General features: G+C 37.4%; 1 protein-coding gene across 1 annotated transcript in view; it reads right to left on the bottom strand.

Moving 5' to 3' along the window:
• The window catches only part of PCCA (propionyl-CoA carboxylase subunit alpha), a 410,939-nt gene that overhangs the window by 382,218 nt on the left and 9,188 nt on the right, over positions 1–19,533 (bottom strand). Inside the window, exons 2-4 of the mRNA XM_039254278.1 lie at positions 13,715–13,792; positions 10,985–11,032; positions 10,808–10,876 (exon numbers count right to left, since the gene is read on the bottom strand). Of these exons, the coding sequence (XP_039110209.1) occupies positions 10,808–10,876; positions 10,985–11,032; positions 13,715–13,792 (195 nt within the window). The remainder of the gene's footprint in view (positions 1–10,807; positions 10,877–10,984; positions 11,033–13,714; positions 13,793–19,533) is intronic.

Below are 19,533 nucleotides of genomic sequence, written 5' to 3'. Positions count from 1 at the left end.
GGATCAGTTTCTTGATTTCTCTTTCTGTTGCTTCATTGTTTTTGTATAATAATTCAACCGATTTCTGTACGTTGATTTTGTACCCTGCTACTTGGCTGAATTCTTGGATCAGTTCTAGTAGGCTTCTGGTGGAGTCTGTCGGGTTTTCGATGTAGAATATCATGTCATCTGCGAAGAGTGAAAGTTTGGCTTCCTCTTTGCCAATTATGATGCCTTTGATTTCCTTTTGTTGTCTGATGGCTGATGCTAGGACTTCCAGCACTATGTTAAACAACAGTGGTGAGAGTGGACATCCCTGTCGTGTTCCTGATCTCAGGGGGAAAGTTCTCAGTTTTTCCCCGTTGAAGATGATGTTAGCTGAAGGCTTCTCATAGATGGCTTTTATGATGTTTAAGTAGGTTCCTTCTATCCCGACTTTCTCTAGAGTCTTTATTAAGAAGGGATGCTGTATTTTGTCAAATGTTTTTTCTGTAGCAGATTATTTAAATAAACTATTTTATCCTATTTCCTATTAGAATTCTTCTTCAATATATGACAGTCATTGTTTTATTTTTCACTTACCTTCTTTGCCCAGATTTTGACTGGTGAGTTATGCTGGCTTCATAAAGGAAATCTATTTTTTATTTGTCTACAGCAATTTAAGTCATGTCAAAATTTCTTGTTTACTGAAAACTGCAAATAATTCTTGTGAGAATCTCTACACCAACACCCTACTTCATTCCTTCTATAATAGCCTACAGTTCCTTAGTCAATGATCCCTTACCTTATTCAGGCTCTTTCATACAGATTTACAGGCCTATAACTACTTGTCACCAATTTTGTCTTCTGACCAAAACAAAATAAATACTTAACATTTTTAAGAGGCTTTATAAAAGCATGTTAAACCTCACTTTCAATAATGGATAGAAGAGAAGATCAACAAGGAAACAGAAGACTTAAATATCTCTATGAACTAACCAGTCCCAAAAGGCATCTAGAGAACCACAAAACAGCAAAATAGATATTCTTCTTAGTTTCACATGGTACTCGAGGACAGAGTATATAATATGCCATAAAATGAACAGAAACAGAAAGCCTGGTGTCTAACCAAAATGGAAAGTAACTACAAACAGGTAACAAAATCAAGCTTGGGAAGCTCACAAATAATGTGTAACTGAACAACACACTTCTAAATAATAAGTAAGTGAAAAAAAAAAATCACAAGGGAAATCAGAAGGTTTCAGAAATGAAAAAGAAGAACATACCAAAACATATGGGGTGCAGCTAAAGAGAGAAAAATGTTATCTAGCTCAACACCTATATTTAAAAAAAGACTTCAAGATAACAACCTAATCTTCTACCTTAAACTATTTTTAAAAAAAAGCAAACTAGGGGCACCTGTGTAACTTAGCCGGTTAAGCATCCAACTCTTAATCTCCACTCAGGTCTTAAATTCAAGCTCTGCATTGGGCTCCATGCAAGGCATGAAGCCTACTTATAAAAAAGAGCAATACAAACCCAGAACAAGCAGGATAAAGGAAATAAAGACTAGAGTAATACAAATGAGGTAGAGAATTTAAAAAAGAAAAATCAATGAGATCAAAGTTGGCTCTTTGAAAAGATCAGTAAAGTTGAAAACCTTTAGCTAAGTGACCAAGGGAAAAAGACTCTCAAAAAGCCTAAAATCAGGAATGAAAGAAATTACTATCAAACTTACAGAAATAAAAATAAGGAAATACTATATAGTCACATATCAATAAGCTAAATAAATCATATGAAATGGACAAATTCCTAGAAAGAAAAAACTATAAGACACTGACTCAAAAAGAAACAGAAAATCGGAATAAACCTTTAACAAGAAATTTAATAATCAAAAAAACACCGATTGACAGGTGCCTGGCTGGCTCAGCTGATAGAGTGTGCAACTCTTTATCTCAGGGTTGTGAGTTCAAGCCCCACACTGGGTACACAGATTACTTAAAAATAAAGTCTTTAAGGCACCTGGCTGGCTCAGTTGGCTAAGTGTCCCCACTCTTTGATTTCAGCTCAAGTCATGATCTCACAGTTATGAGATCAAGTCCCCTGTTGGGCTCCATGCTGGACATGGAGCCTGCCTGGAAATCTCTCTCTCTCAAAAAAATAATAATATATTAAAGATAAATTAATTAAAATATTAAAAAACTACCCACAGAGAAAAGCCCAGACCCAGATGGTTTCACTAGTGAGTTCTACCAAATATTTAAGGAACAATTAATGCCAACTCTTCACAGACTCTTCCAAAACAAGAGAAGATGAGAAAACAGTTTCCAACTTACAATATGAGACCAAGATCACTCTGATACCAAAACAAAGCCATCACAAGAAAACTACAGACCACAGATGAAATATTCTCAACAAAGCACTAATAAAATGAGTCCAGCAATATATACAAAAAACTATACACCATGACCAAGTGTGATATATCCCAGGAATGCAAGGCTGGTTTAATATCCAAAAATTAATGGAACACACCATATAAGCAGAATAATGGACAAACACCACATCATCTTAGTCAACACAGAAAAAGCATTTGAAATAATCCAATATCCAATCACAAAAGCAGCATTCAACAATCTAGAAATACCAGGGCACTTCCTCAACCTGATAATGGGAATTTATGAAAATCCCAGAGCTAAATCAAGCTTATATGTGAAATACTGAGTGCTTTCTGCCAAAGATGAGAAACAAAACAAGATGTTTGCTCTCACTACTTCTCTTCAATATCACTCCGAAAGTTAAAGCCAAGAAAATTAAGAATATGAAATAAAAAACTCCCATATTGAAATAAAGGAAGTCTATCTCTATTTGCATATGGTCTCTTAGAGAGAATCTTAAGGATCTGTTTAAAATACACACACATACACACACACACACACACACACACACACGAATAAACAAACTCAGTAAGGTTGCAGGACAAATGATCATATACAAGAGCTGATTGTATTTCTATAAACTTGCAATTAATAAAAATTGAAATTTAAAAAATTACAATCCTAATATAAAAGATACTAAAATACTATTAAATATAACAAAGTGCAAAACTCTGAAAACTACAAAACACTGCTGAAATTAAAGTAGCTGCAGTAATTAGAACAGCAAATGGAATATCCACTTCCATGAACAGGTGGAATTGACAATGTTGAGATAATAATACGTCCCCAATTGATCTACAGATACAACACAATCCCTATCAAAATTCCAGCAGGATTCAGTCTTCCACCAGGACAATTTTCCCTTCATACACCATTCTCCAAAAATCTTTCGAAAGACTAATGAGGGTCTGGAGAACACATAAAAGACAATTCATGACTTGGTAAAAGGCCTAACTCCCATTTGTCTCTCCTGCCCTGACCATTTCCCACTGTTTGTGGACTCTAGCCTGTATGCAGCTGCAGAAGTCCCATCGGTATATGTGAACTGCCATCCTGGGTAAAGTCAGATTTTTATACTGGTCTAGATCAGCCTTCACTTCTCAAAAAGAACAGGACAACTTCCTCAACAGACAGGATGTCCTACTATTTTAAGACTATCCAAGAACAAGCCAATTAAATAATCTGCAAAAACTCCCTACAAGCACCTCAAATCCCAGATTAAATTTAACAAACATCCTTTAAATGAACAACATGGCTTACAAGAAAGGAACTACAGATAATCCCCAGGGTTCAAAATCAAAAAGGAAGATGAAAGCCAGGCAGCATCCACCAAAGCCAATATTCCAGCTAATCATGAAGAGTGGGAAGTGAGATCTCAAGAATCTAAAGAATTTGGGGTTGGTGAACACATGGAAACTTGGGGAAACTGGTGTGCCTAGAGAAGATATGCCAGCTTCCTGCCCTTTCCCCATACCTTGCCTTACTCAGATCTTCCAACTGGCTGGTTTCTGAGCTACGTCCATTTATAATAAACTGGTAATCTAGGAAGGAAAAAAAAAGGGTCAGGGGGAGAGAGGGAATCTGAAGAACTGAGTTAATTCTCAGAGAAAGGAGTTAAAAATTAGAAGAAAAAATTCCCTACATAAGGCCAGGCTGCTCAAAGATTACATCCTCAGTGAAAAGGAGGAAAAATGTCAATCTAGTAAGTACATGGAAGATAAATATTTAAAACTATCTGTTGTAGTTCAAAGTAAAAAGTTTCCTCTGTAAATTAGAAACCATGGGTCTATTCAAGAGAAGGAAGTATATATGTCATTTCATTTTGTTTTTTCCATTATCCTCATAATTCAGCAACCTTCATGCCAATAAATTATATAAAAATTAGTCCCAGAACAAGAATATCTTAGAGAGCCTAGCAGAAACAGCACCCACCCAACAGGGCCATATCTACAACCCAAACCATGCTGGGATTCAACAGTAAAGACAGTAGATAGGCGATCACAAGCCAATATCCACATACATGAAAAGCTCATCCACTGGGGCGCCTGGGTGGCTTAGTCGGTTAAGCGTCCGACTTTCACTTAGGTCACGATCTCGCAGTTTGTAGATTCGAGCCCCGCGTCGGGCTCTGTGCTGACTGCCAGCTCAGAGCCTGGAGCCTGTTTCAGAGTCTGTCACTCCCTCTCTCTCTGACCCTGCCCTGCTCACACTGTCTCTCTCTCTCCTAGAAATAAATAAAACATTTAAAAAAAAAAAAGAAAAGAAAAGCTCATCCATTGTGTAAAAAGTCAGAAATAGACACTTAAGAACTTGGAATAATACAGCAGTGTGATAGAAGCTTTAAAATAAGTAGTTAAAGGGGTGCCTGGGTGGCTTAGTCAGTTAAGTGCTCAACTCTTGGTTTTGGCTCTGGTCATGATCTCACGGTTCCTGGGTTCAAGCCCCACACCAGGCTCTATGATCCAGTCTGGAGTCCGCTTGGGATTCTCTATCTCCCTTTCTCTCTCTCTCTCTCCTTCCACCCCTCCCCAGCCTGCACATGTGTGTGCACTCTCTCCCTCAAATAAATTCTAAAAAAATAAGTAGTTAAAAATGAATAAGACATGAAAAGGGACTCAAATATTTAAGGAAAAAAATACCAAAAAAAAGGTAGATTCAAAATGGAGTAGACCTGACAGATTTCCCAACAGACAGCCCAAGACAAATGCAACCAAAGAAATTACTGTGTCAGATACTTATCAATGGATGAAAAAAGAGATGAGAGGCTGTTGGCAGACAAATATTCACATGGATTCAAAGGTTCACCCCCCAAAAATTCATTTCTAAAGAGGGAAAAAAATGCACCATTACCTCAACCAAGTAATCAGTGTACCCAGAACCACCCAACATTATAAACTTCTTGCTATGATTCAGTAAGATCAATTATTAAGTATTTTTTTAACATTTATTTACTTTTGAGAAAGAGAAAAAGAAAGAGACAGAGTGTGAGTGGGGGAGGGGCAGAGAGAGAAGGAGATCTAGAATCTGAAGCAGTCTCCGGACTCTGAGCTGTCAGCACAAAGCCCGACACAGGGTTCAAACTCAACGGTGAGACTATGACCTGAGCCGAAGTCGAATGCTTAACTGACTGAGCCACCCAGTTCTGAAGGTGTCTCACTTATTAAGTATTCTTATCAAAAAAATATATTTAAACTGAATCTATTTGTAATGAAACAAACCTAGACTATCTACAAGCCAATTGGTCTGGATTCCTCAAAACATATCATGAAAATCAAAGAAAAGAGAGAATGGAGGAAGACTACTTTAGATTAAGAGACTCTTTAAATTTTTTTTTTTTTTTAATGTTTTATTTATTTCTAGGAGAGAGAGAGACAGCGTGAGCAGGGGACGGTCAGAGAGAGAGGGAGTCACAGACTGAAACAGGCTCCAGGCTCTGAGCTGGCNAGTCACAGACTGAAACAGGCTCCAGGCTCTGAGCTGGCAGTCAGCACAGAGCCCGACGCGGGGCCCGAACCCACGAACCGCGAGATCATGACCTAACCGAAAGTCGGACGCTTAACCGACTAAGCCACCCAGGCGCCCCAAGAGACTCTTTAAAGAGGCATAAGAACCGAATAGAATTCATGAACCCTGACTGAAGTGTGGGTCAAAAAAAATACATTAAAGATATTGGGAAGGGCACCTGCCTGGCTCAGTAAATAGAACATCTTCATCTCAGGGTCAGGAGCTCAAGCCCCAAGCTGGACATAAAGTTTACACTTAAAAAAAAAAAAAAAAAAAAAGGTATTTGGAGACAAATGGGAAAATGTGAATACAGTTTGTGTATTAGAGTATACTATAGAATAACTGATACTTTTCCTAGCTTTGATAAGGTATATGTAAGAGAATATACTTTTCCTGGGAAATAAAACCTGAAGTATTTAGATAATGACTGTAACTTACTTTCAACTTCCTTAGCAAAATAAAAAAAGAAGAAACATACACACAATATATATTTATACTCATACATACACATACAGTTATGCAAATGGGTCCAAATGTTAGCTGAGGAGTCCAAGCAAAAGGTATACAAGCATTCACTGTACTTGCCCTTCCAATTTTATGTCTGAACACTTAAGAATATAAATGACCATTAATATGAAAAGGTACTCAAAATCATTATTCATCAGAGAATTTAAACTACAACTAGATAACACATGACCACTAATAGAATAGCAACACTCAAAAGGACTGATAAGATCAAGTACAGGCAAGGATGTGGAGCAACATGAACATTCATACATTATTGGTGGGAGCAAAATGTGGCACAATCATGTAGAACAACTATGTGACAGCTTCTTATAGTTATTTTTTTTAAGTTTATTTATTTTGAGAGAGGGCAAAGGGGAAAGAAGGAGACGGCGGGGAGAGAGGGAGAGAAAGAGAGAGAATCCCAAGCAGGCTGTGTGCGGTCAGCACAGATCTCAACATGGGACACAATCTCACAAACATAACCAGAGCCAAAAGCGAGAGCCAGATGCTTAACCAACTGAGCCACCCAGGCACCCATGACAACTTCTTACAATTAAGTATGCATCTATTAATGCCGGGAGTCAGCAAAATACCACCCACTAAATCCAATCTAAGGACAGTTTTTTTATAGCCTACAAGTTAAAAATTTTTACATTTCTAAAGCATTATATTAAAAAAAAAAAAAGTAGCAGAACATGCAAAGGAGACCATGTGATCTGCAAAGTCTAAAATGTATTTACTGGGGCACCTGGGTGGCTCAGTTGGTTAAGCGTCTGACTTTGGCTTAGGTCATGATCTTATGGTTCGTGGATTCGAGCCCCGCGTTGGGCTCTGTGCTGACAGCTCAGAGCCTGGAGCCTGTTTCAGATTCTGTGTCTCCATCTCTCTCTGCCCCTCCCCTGCTCATGCTCATGCTCCGTCTCTCCCTGTCTCAAAAATAAAAACTATAAAAAAAATTTTTTTAATAAAATAAAATGTATTTACTACCCAGAAACAGATTTACTGTTCATGCAGGAAAAAGTTGCTTTGTCTCTCATCTACCCAATGACCAGGTAATTCCACTCCTAGGTATTTATCCAAGAGAAATCAAAGTATATGTTTACACAAAGATTTGTACTAGATTATTAAAGAAGTCTTATTCACAGTAGCTAAAAACTGGCGGGTCAATGGGTCTAATGTGATAAGCAAGCATATCCTAAAATTCACATGGAAGAGCAAAAAGACAAAAATATTGAGGAGAATTTTGAAAAACAGTATGGGAAAAAGGAGACCAAAAGAAAAACCGCATAATCATCTTTAAAAGCCATTTTTTCCCCATTACACATTGTTTACAAGGTAGTTTGCTTTCTTTATATGGCTTATCACTTAATAGTTGTAGTAACTGTTAGCCTTTTCTCCCTGCTTAAATATCAAAAGCTAGTTGTGAAAAATATTAACTTGCCATTTAAAAACAATCAACTGCTGGCGCCCCTGGGTGGCTCAAAGCATTCAACTTCAGCTCATGTGGTTTTTGACCCCTGCATCAGGCTCCATGCTAACGGCTCAGCTCCAGCTGAGGTGACTGGGGCCTGCTTGCCTGCTTCAGATTCTGCCTCTGTCTCTCTCTGCCCCTCCCCCACTCACACGCTCTCTGTCTCTCTCAAAAATAAACATTTTAAAAAATCAACTGTTGTATTTTCCTACTGCAATATTTACATTTCCATTTATGAAATTAATATAAAGCAAATAAGTTTTTTTAGCTCCAAGTTACATTTAAAATGCTCACCTCCTGGGGCACCTGGGTGGCTCAGCCAGTTAAAAGTCTGACTTCAGCTCAGGTCATGATCTCAAGGTTCGTGAGCTGGAGTCCCACATCAGGGTCTGTGCTAATGGCTCAGAGCCTGGGACCTACTGTGGATTCTGTCTCCCTTTCTCTCTGCTCTTCCCCACTCACACTCTGTCTCTGTCTCTTGCTCAAAAATAAACATTAAAAAAAATTTTAAATGCTTGCCTCCTGAAAATAAACATTGCAATGTTAACAATACATCTGAGTAGCAAGACTTGTTCAATTTACCCATATTGTAAAGCCATTTAGATACAATGATAATCTTTTTGATCACATGTTAAAATAGCAAAGTAAACTGTTCCAGGAATTCACCTTTTTGGTTTAGTGCTGAGGCCTAAACTCTGAACATTCCAACTATCATTATTATCCTAAACAGTATCTTTCCAGAAAAGTACTTAAAGTAGTTTATACTAAGAGAAGTGTTGACTGAGCATGCATTGCCTCTTCTCTGGACCCTGAGAAATCTTATTCTAAATTGTGTATTGTAATCTCTGGTAGGCTCATTTCCACTTTCAGCAAAAAGTAACTAAAAGTCTTGAAAATGTAAAACGACCATCTCTGCTTTAGAAGGATATGAAGGACCATCTTAAAACTGTGACCAACTCTTCTGAAACTACTTCTACTGTTGAGCTTATTTATCCCCATCCTTGCCACCAGCTCAGGTCTCTAGAATTCCCCTTAAATGGCTTGATACTGCGCCTCGGGGAGTTCCTTCCACTGCCCCTACATAGCTTCTACCTAACAAGAACACAAAGCTAGAACATTAAGAATAGGAAAAAGCAGTCATGCTGTTGGGAGCTACAATACCAACACTGAAATACAAACATATATGGAAAAAAATCAATATAAATAATTTTGGGCCATCCATGCCAACAGTCACCTTCTGAGAACACAGGATAGAGAACTATATCTTGATACGAGAAAAATAAGACTTGATATTTTTAAAAGTGTCCAGAATTCAAGACTTTTTCTCTCCCAATTTACCCATGACTGAAAATGCCTCCAGACCTAATACACTGAGAGTGAACACAAGAAGAGAAAATTTTTAATCTATTACTAGCCTGATGGTAACACAAACTTTTTTTCTAAAAGCATTTGCTACCAATAAATGTCTTAGTTTACCAATCAAGAAACAGATTAAAGTAACAGTTTTCTCATTTCATGGATATCTTGTAAGGAATATAAACTATTATTAAAACTATCAGTAAAAACATTATTTGTAAAAAGGCCAGAAACCAATATTTAAAAAGCTACATATGTAAAATAAATTTATGTAATTTCTTGTAAGTAAAAGAGGGCTGGGGTGCCTGGGTGGCTCAGTCGGTTAAGCATCCAACTTCGGCTCAGGTCATGATCTCAGTTTGTGGGTTCGAGCCCCACGTCAGGCTCTGTGCTGACAGCTAGCTCAAAGCCTGCTTCAGATTCTGTGTTTCCCACTCTCTCTGACCCTCCCCTGAACACACTCTCTCTCTCTCTCTCACAAAAATAAATTTTTAAAAAAACATTAAAAATTTTAAGTAAAAGAGGGCTATTTTAAATGTATCTGTCAAATAAACTAGATAAGATAATCTTTATTTTCAGGAAATTAGAGTAGCTTGTAATGATTTCTCTTTTTTTTAAAAAAAGGAAGAAAGTCGCAATAAAGCAGAATGAAAAACACATTTCTAGATAAGAAATCGCTAATACTGAAAATCCTTTGTATTATCTTCCCACATAATTAATACTGATGTTACCAATAGGTCCCATTATCAAAAGCAGTGTGAAAGAATGAAAAACAGTATATTTCATCCCCTAAAGTTCTAATAATTTACATTCTTTTCTCATGAGTTTTTTTTCTACTCCATAGTTTATTACTGCTAAAAATGCCTGCTGCAGTAAAAATCCCCAATAAAATTATGTATCATTCACTGCTTTATGTTTTTCCTTTTGTTCATTTCCAGTTAGTATTAGCCTATCTCATTTATCAAACTTTCAGCTGAACACGACAGAGCATTTAGGAAAATTAAACTATTATAGCATTTCCTTAGTGAGACTGGAATTCTGCTGTGGGAAAACATACTCTCCTAAGTCAGCACGATATAAACATTTCGATAATCTTTCAATCTTTCTCCAGCTTTGTCCAAATTTACATGGTGACCAGCAATCAGTAAAGCAATTTTTAAACTCTACTCTAGATTTTTAAAACCATAGGGGAAAAAAAGTTGAGATACATATTGAAGGGGCACCTGGGTGGCTCAGTCAGTTAAGCGTCCAACTTCGGCTCAGGTCATGATCTCACGGTTCGTGAGTTCAAGCCCTGCATCAGGCTCTGTGCTGACAACTAGTTCAAAGCCTGAAGCCTCTTTCAGATTCTGTGTCTCCCCCTCTCTCTGGCCCTCCCCTGCTCACGCTGTGTGTGTCTCTCTCTCAGAAATAAGTTTCAAAAAAACATTTAAAAAAAATTTTTACAGTAATTAGTTGGTTTTTTTTAATTGTGTATACCCTTTTCAGGCCAAGAAGAAAAAAACTTACATATTTTACCTTTTTTTTAATTTACCCCAAATAAGGTCTAGATTCAGATAAAGCAAAACATACTTACAGAACTAGCGTCAACATCACTGTGGATGGCAACTGTCTTAATGCCCATCTTCTTACAAGTTTTAATAACCTATTTTAAAATATATTAATGTTATCTGTTAATAGGGATTCAGATTTCAAGGGGTTTAATAATAAAATTCACAAAGTAAAATGGAAAAAAGATTAAAATTCTACTCACCCTACATGCAATTTCTCCTCGATTAGCAATAAGAATTTTATCAAAAGTCTGAAGAGAGAAAAAACACACATAAGAAATTGTTATTCTCACTTTAGAACCAGAAAACAGGTTTTCCCACAACACTGGATATGATCCTAACAAAATATTACTTTCTAGAGTAGGACTAAATATTTCATCTATGTTCATCTATAACCCAGTTGCTACTAAACTCGTCTGGTAGGATGTGGCCCTATAATTAGTCTGCTAAAACATCAACTGATTCGGTTCAGTAAATCTTAAATGAAATAAGGGATATTTATAAATTCTCTTACCAAAAGATAATAATCTTCAAATAACAGTTCTGAATACTAAACAATTTTCGACAGAATTGCTACCACTTACCTGATAGTGTATATTCTAAATTCAGGGAATTGATGTGAAGTTTGAGTAACCATCATATCTGAAGCAGCTAAGGCCTTGTAACAGAGTAGCTCCATTTTGGGTAGGCCTAGATACTTCCATTCTAAGCCCCACTTTGCCACTAGCAATAACTTATTTGACTTGAAGCAAATCAATCTCTGTAGGTCTTCACTTTCACATATAAACTGATGGCATTTTAAGGGGAAACTATTTAGTAAGGTTCTCTTCCAACTCTAAAATTGTACAGGCTAATCCTTTTAAAGAAACACCAACTAATGTGGATACCTTTTAGTACACAATTATTTCTGGGTTAGTGAATGGTTATATGTTGAATGGAACTACAAAAAAATTTTAGTTATATTTCTAAAAGAAAGTTAAAGCTATATATGATCTTTAAAGTACTCATATAACTGAAAGTAATATTTTAACCCAAAAGGGAGTCACAGAAACTCAGAATTGGAAAAGGAATTCAAAATCTTGGCTTAAACTCTATGTCACACATGACTTATCCCAGCAAATTGAGACAAGCCTCGGCCTAAAAATTGGTAAACTCCTAATCTGATAGAATCCTGAGTCATTCAGAGCCTTGAGCAGATGGGTCCTTAAAATACCCTCATGTCACCTCAAGCATGAGACTGCAAAATCATTGGCCATTCTATACCCAAATAGTCATGGTAAATCCCTGTTAAACACTAAGAATATACAAAGAAAAACATGTTTTATCCCTCTCTGAACTGCATTTTAAAATGTGTATTTATACGTATTAAACAGATGACATCCGATAAAAGCAACACAAACACGAAGTTACACAATAAGCAACTGTTATAGCAAATATAACAAACCATAACATTATAGGGATTAAGAACTTCCTCCTAATCTGTATCCGCATGGCAGAATAATAGTTAAGAGCTGGTCTGAAACTAAACTGCCTAACACTACCACATGTTCTTCGTGGGCAAGCCATCCTTCTTGACCCTCATTTCCTGGTATGTAAAATGAGAGTAATAATAGCACCTGCCACAAGAGGCTGTGAGAATATGAATTAACACCATTAAAGTATTTAGAATAGTGCCTAGTACATAACATATACTCGTGAGGTGTTAGCTATAGCTATGGTTATTCAACCCTTTGGACCACACACCACACTGTTTGTGACAAATCTAAGAGTGTGAACCTATCTAACAGGGAAAAAGTCCATATCTAAATCTAGCCTAGTTAGGACAGCTCACTACCTCTAGATTGGAACTCAACACATGTGCAGAAATATGTTATATATACCAATATATATGTGCATCCCAACTTCTATGCTAAAGTTTTCATATTAAACCATGGATTTCATAAAAGGGAGTTTATCATAGCTAATTCATCTGGACCAGTGCCGTCCAATCAAGTAATCACTGGACGCATAAGGTTACGAAGCTCTTCAAATGTAGCCAATCAAACTGAGATGCCAGAAGTGTAAATTATACACTTGGATTTAAAAGATCTGGTACTAAAAACACAAAAACAGAAAACAAAGTAAGTATCTCACTGATACTTTTTATATTGATTATGTATTAAAATAACATTATATATAGAATTAAAACATACTATTAAAGTTAACTTCTTCAGGTTTTTTTTAATATGGCTATTAGGAAATTTAAAATGATATATACCCTGCACTTGTGTCCACACTGCTATTGAACTACAATGATACAGACCCTTTCTCCAAGCCTCCAAATTCTTTTGAGTAGTTTTGCCTACTTCAAGAGGTGATTTAGAAGATACATCAGCTATTTCATTCTCAAATAATCATTCATCAGTTTTACCTGATTCATGACACTCACCTTGAACCATCTCTTCTTAACCAAAAACTCTCCTGCCCTGTTTGAGGCCCTCATTGTCACAAGTGACATTTTACCTCTAATCACCACTTCTATGCCCTTCCTTTCTTCTATCACGAGCCTCAACCATTATCCTATATCAGGATTTAAATTTACAATACACAAAACTACCTTCAAAATTAATCCTATAAAGTAAATGGAAAAATAAATTAGTTTAATCAAATCTCTCAAATACCCAGAATTTAAGAATATTATGTTATTCTGTTGAAAAACAAGGGAAACACACTAGAAGTTTATTCAATTTCTGGTAAAGGTACAAATACAAAATTTAAGACTCAGGTTGTGGCCCACAATGAAAAAAGGAAAGTTAAGCAGCTATAAAACCTATGATTAGAGCGGTAATTATACGGCACTAATAATATTTAATCTGTCCACTGAACACAGCATGGAGACAAGAAAGTAAAACCATTTGAACTTTGCTATTCAGAGTATTTTTTTAAATACTTACTTTTTCATTAGAATCATATCCTGCTGAACAGAGACTACGGGACACCATTAAGTGCTGTCTTGAGTAACGTGGGACATGCTACAAAAAAAAAAAAAAAAAAAAAAACTGAAATAAATTACAGATCCTTGAATGGGCTTTAAAAATATTTTTTCAGTGGGGCGCCTGGGTGGCTCAGTCAGTTGGGCAGCCAACTTCGGCTCAGGTCATGATCTCATGGTTCTTGGGTTCAAGCCCCACGTCAGGCTCTGTGCTGACAGCCAGCTCAGAGCCTGCAGCCTGTTTCAGATTCTGTGTCTCCCTCTCTCTCTGACCCTCTCCTGCTCACGCTCGCGCTCTCTCTCTCTCTCTCAGAAATAAATAAGACATAAAAAAAATAAAATAAAAATATTTTTTCAGAGCAATTCTTCCAGTATGCATCTACCTAAAATATTGTATCAATATATGTAGTTCTAAGCCACAAGCCATAACTGTGGAAGGTTGGGAGGTAAATCAGAACTACAGACATATCCCTTTAGCACACAAAAGGAACCAAAGGCATCAGAGTGATCTCCAGAAAAGTAAAAGAGTCAATGGGTCAGTTTTTTGGTTTTTTTGTTTTTTTTTTAATTTACATCCAAGCGAGTTAGCATATAGTGCAATATGATTTCAGGACTAGATTCCCTAATGCACCTTACCCATTTAACCCATCCACCCCCCCTCACACACACACACACAACCCTCCAGCAACCCTCTGTTCTCTATATTTAGGAATCTTTTGTTTTGTCTCCGTCCCAGTTTTTATATTATTTTTGCTTCCTTTCCCTTATGTTCATCGGTTTTGTATCTTAAATTCGTCATATGAGTGAATCAAATGATATTTACCTTTCTCTGACTGATGGGTCGATCTTATAGAGAACTGATGCTTACCAGAGGGGCGGGGGATTCAATAGGCGATGGGTACTAAGGAGTACATTTGTGATAAGCACCAGAGAAGGCATGGACTGCACTGTATACCTGAAACTAATATAATACTGTATGCTAACTGAAATTAAAAACTTCTTTAAAAAAGGATCAATGGGTCAAATAAAATTTAAAGAAAGTTCTGATTATGCACACTGACATGGCAGCATCATAAGGTCACATACCGCACAGAACTTTATAAAACATAAAACAAGAGTCTTGGCCATCAAGGAGCTTCCACTTTTTTTTTTAAATGTTTTATTTATTTCTAGGAGAGAGAGAGAGAGACAGCGTGAGCAGGGGAGGGTCAGAGAGAGAGGGAGTCACAGACTGAAACAGGCTCCAGGCTCTGAGCTGGCAGTCAGCACAGAGCCTGACGCGGGGCTCAAACCCACGAACCGCAAGATCATGACCTAAGCGAAAGTCGGACGCTTAACCGACTAAGCCACCCAGGCTCCCCGAGGAGCTTCCATTTTAACAAGGACCAGAAAGTAATCAAACAGAATTTATTTACTGATACCTTGAACAGGATTTCTTATTTTACTTTTCTGGTACAGTGAAAAAAGTACAGGCATAGTGAAAAAGAAATACTAATAATCAAGTTCACTTCTAATTCATTATTATAAATGTGGAAAAAATGTTCTCTTAAGGCTTTAAAACATTAAAAATCATCACTAATAAAACGTATATTTGATGTTTAAAAAAACAATTTACCCAGTAGTGACTGATAAACCTAGTCCAAAAAAAAAAAAAAAAGGTGGGGTGAGTGAAAGGCAAATGATACTACCCCTTAGAACTTTCTAAGAGGACAACACTAATAAGAGGCAAATGTTTTTATACCAACATTCTTAAATAAACTCAAAGATTTCATTTTTTTAAAGCACCAAGCCCTAAATTACAAAATGTAATCTTTATACAAAAGTGAAGGTAATAGAGAAAAAAGACACACTTTATAAAACGAAGCCCACGCTACCAAGTAAAAGACTTGTAAATCAGGACACCTGAGTGGCTCAGTCCCTTAAGTATCCAACAATTGATTCTGACTCAGGTCATGATCCCAGGATCTTGGGATCGAGCCCCGCGATGGCTCTGAGCTGAGCATGGAGCCTGCTTAGGATTCTCCCTCTCTCCCTCTGCCCCCTCCCTCACTTGTGCACATACTCACTCGTGCTCTCTCGCTCTCAAATTAACAAAAAGTAAAAGACTAGTGAAGTCAATGGTTAGAAACTAGGAAAACACACTTCATACCGTGTGCCTTTTAAAGACCAAAACTCACTCTTAAATACATTCAGACATCCCTGTAAATTCAAGAGTATTAGGCCCAATTTTAATGAGAGAACAGTCTCAAGAATTTTAATTTGTCCAAAGTCATTAGGCTAGGCTGCAATGGTTGCAAAATTTAAGCACAGATCTATTCAAAGCATTCTGGAGTTTATTTTGAGATAATAAAAAATAATGGCACCTCCCACATGAACACCAATATCTATGCAAATATACAATTTAAAAAGGAAAAAAAAAAAAAAAAAACAATTTACCAGGCGGGTCTCACCACTCTATGCATTCAAATAAAAATACAGTCTTCCGCTGCCTTCAGCAGAACAGCTATTTAGCAATTTCAGTCCCACATCAGACTTAATAAGATAAAGGTAATACTACTTCCCCCCGAAAATCAGGGCTTGTGTTTATAGCCTCAGCCCATGCAGAAAACAAACTAAGAAAACAAATTCCAAGAATAAAGAAAAACAAAAGCTCCCTGGAACTTTCTCATTCTGCTGCAAGGTAGCACAGGATATTTACACAAAACAACATACCAGCTTCCTATGCATTTTATATAATGTAACAACAAAACAGTTGACATTTTTACAAATTCTCCCTAATACCGTAAGGCATATAATGGTCTGTTGTTGCATGAACAGGTCAACATAATCCTTTTACCAAAAAAAAAAAAAATCATACATCTGTCTTTAATCACTAACAAATAAAGGCTATAACTGATTCCTGATGACAAATGTGCATCTTACAGACACAAAACACAACCTGGGATGGACATTTTAGGTATTCTAATTAGCTTTGGAGAGTGAGAACGATAGCGACGTTTAGCTCTGGGGGAGGGAACGCTTTAAAAAGCACCCTACCACCCAGCAAAGAACTATGGGAGAGAAAATCAAGAAACCTGCATCCTAAGCCTAACTCTAGGACTTGAGCAAACCATCTGCTAAGAAATGAAAGTCTGGATGACTTTACTTTAAGGTCCCTTACAAATCTAAACCACAGTTATCAAAAAAACAAGAGCTTATTTAGTACAGAGGTATCTAACACGTACAAGCCTCTCATGATCATGGGAGGATACACAGTCGATCCAAAGTCAACATGGACACCACCAAGGTGGTGACCAGAGCTCACTGCAGAACTACTCTCAGAGTAACTAACCAACATGCAGAGCCACTTGGTGGAAACAGAGTTAATTTCACAGATTTTAATAAATATAAATTTTGCACTAAGTTTCTAGGCTACTTCTGGGAATAAAAACCTCAGGATTCTATTAGATGAGCCTATGAAGAATAAGCTAAATTTGCCCCAAAAGGACAGAGTTTCTATCCCCAAACCATTTGAAAATTTCAAGTGGCCAGGCTCTGACCACTGTTTGGGGCCGCTGACTCAATTATATTATATTTACTTTCACTGAAGTTATCGGTTACCTAAAACTAGAATAAAAAACTTCTATGCCAGGGGCTCCTAGGTGGCTCAGTCGGTTAAGCAACTGACTTTGGCTCAGGTCATGATCTCATGATTCATAGTTTGCGCCCCGCATCAGGCTCTGTGCTGTCAACACAGAACCCACTTCAGATCCTCTATCCCCCCTCTCTCTGCACCCCCTCCACCTGCGCGAGCACACGCACTCTCAAAAATAAACATTTAAAAAAGAAAGCCTAGGCTTAAAAAAAAAAGTCTATGCCACATAGTTCTTAAAATTAAATCCACTCTATTATAAGTGGAAAATGTAGAAGCTGTAGCACTATACTTAATCGAGCCCAGTGGTATTGTGGAATCTTTTTATTACTATTTAAAATACTTGATTCTGAAAACCTAAGACTGTATTTTACCACCAGTATTAAAAAAGAAAAAAGCATATAGCTTGTACACACGTGAGTTTGTGATAATGTGGCCCAAAATTTTAGAAAACATGGATTCCCCTGGTTAGCCAAGCAACTGGAAGTACAAGTGGTCCAAGCAGAACAAGAAGAGCAGAACAAGGGTTTGAACTGGTTTACAGCTGGCCTTTCTCTGTTCCTGTTCACTCCTGGGAGACCTTGTGGAAGATCAAAGTTACAAAGAATACAGGTCAAAAATCAGATAATTTTTGTAGAGATACAGACAAAATTTCTTTTTATTTTATCTGTTTCTTTTGTTTTCTAGTAATCTCCATGCCTAACATGGCCTGGAACTCATGATCTCAAGATTAGGAGTCACAGGCTCCACCAACTGAACCAGCAAGGAGCCCCTAAATTCTTTATTTTTTACAGAGAGAGAGAAAGAGAACGACGAACAAGGGAGCATGAAGGGGGTCAGAGGACAAGAGAGAAGAGGCTCCAAACCCAGTGCAGAGCCCGACATGGGGTCTGTCTCACAACCGTGAGCCAAAATCAAGAGTCAGATGCTTAACCACTGAGCCACCCAGGCACTCCTAAAATTTTTTTTAAATAGAGAATAGTTAGTAGAAATCTGTTAATTTGCACCTCTATACAGAATTTTAACTTATTACTTTTAGTAAGCATATAACTGGCTACAAGCCCCATCCAAATTCTTTTAAAGTGCTTCCTAAGGGGCGCCCGGGTGGCTCAGTGGGTTAAGCGTCTGACTTTGGCTCAGGTCATGATTTCACGGTTCGTGGGTTTGAGCCCTGCGTCGGGCTCTGGGCTGACAGCTAGCTCAGAGCCTGGAGCCTGCTTCAGATTCTTTGTCTCCCTCTCTCTGACTCTCCCCTGCTCATGCTGCCTCTCTCTCTCTCTCTTTCTTTCTCTCTCTCTCTCTCTCAGAAATAAAACATTTTTAAAATTTTTAATTAAAAATAAAGTGCTTCCTAAACCCAGAAGCTCTAGGAAAAAACCTGAATCAACTCCAATTATAAAGCCAAGAAGAGAAAGGTCAGCATACACAAAATGACTTCCCAATAACCTCTTACCATTGGTTCTCTTCTACAAGATAAAGATTTCCTGTATTTTCCACACATGGAGAAGAAACACCTGCTAACAGTGTGGCACATGACAAGTAGCAGAAGTTTCAGGGTCCCAAGACCTGGGTCAGCTCTTAGGTCCACTGCTTCGTAGTCATGTACCACTGAGCAAATCATCTCTCCAGGCCCCGGTTTCCTTCTAGTAAAATGTAGAGATACCTCCTGGCTTTCCTACAGTTGTTGAAAGGATCACATGAACGTTTACAGACTGTAAAGCACCAACAAAATGTAAGAGATTACTAATTAAATATAATTATACAACTGTCCCCTTCTTAAAATTATACCAGACTCTTTGGGAGTTACCATTAGGGTAATAATAATAAGGAGCTCTGGTACAGACTGAGATTTGCATGTTCTAGAAAGCATACTATAACTGTTAACCAACAAAAAAAAAAAAAAGGAGGGGGTGGGGTAAGGAACAAAGATTACAGCTCTTCAACAAACGCCATACAAACTTTCAAACCACTGCAAACAGGGAAATCAGTTTTTCTAACATAGCACCTACTTTTACATTATGGACATGACCTCATGTGGCAGCGGGAAACTGGTAAAGCCAATAGCAGTTATCTCAAAAAAAAAAAAAAAAAACAAGCAACAATGTAAATACTAGTTTAAAACCAAAGGCTAGTGCAAAAATCAAAGCTAC

The sequence above is a fragment of the Hyaena hyaena genome, unplaced genomic scaffold, assembly GCF_003009895.1.
Source record: "Hyaena hyaena isolate Hyena2069 unplaced genomic scaffold, ASM300989v1 scaffold_478, whole genome shotgun sequence".
NCBI lineage: Eukaryota > Metazoa > Chordata > Mammalia > Carnivora > Hyaenidae > Hyaena > Hyaena hyaena.
Note: the sequence above shows the minus strand (reverse complement) of the source record. Positions and strands in the feature narration are given on the sequence as shown.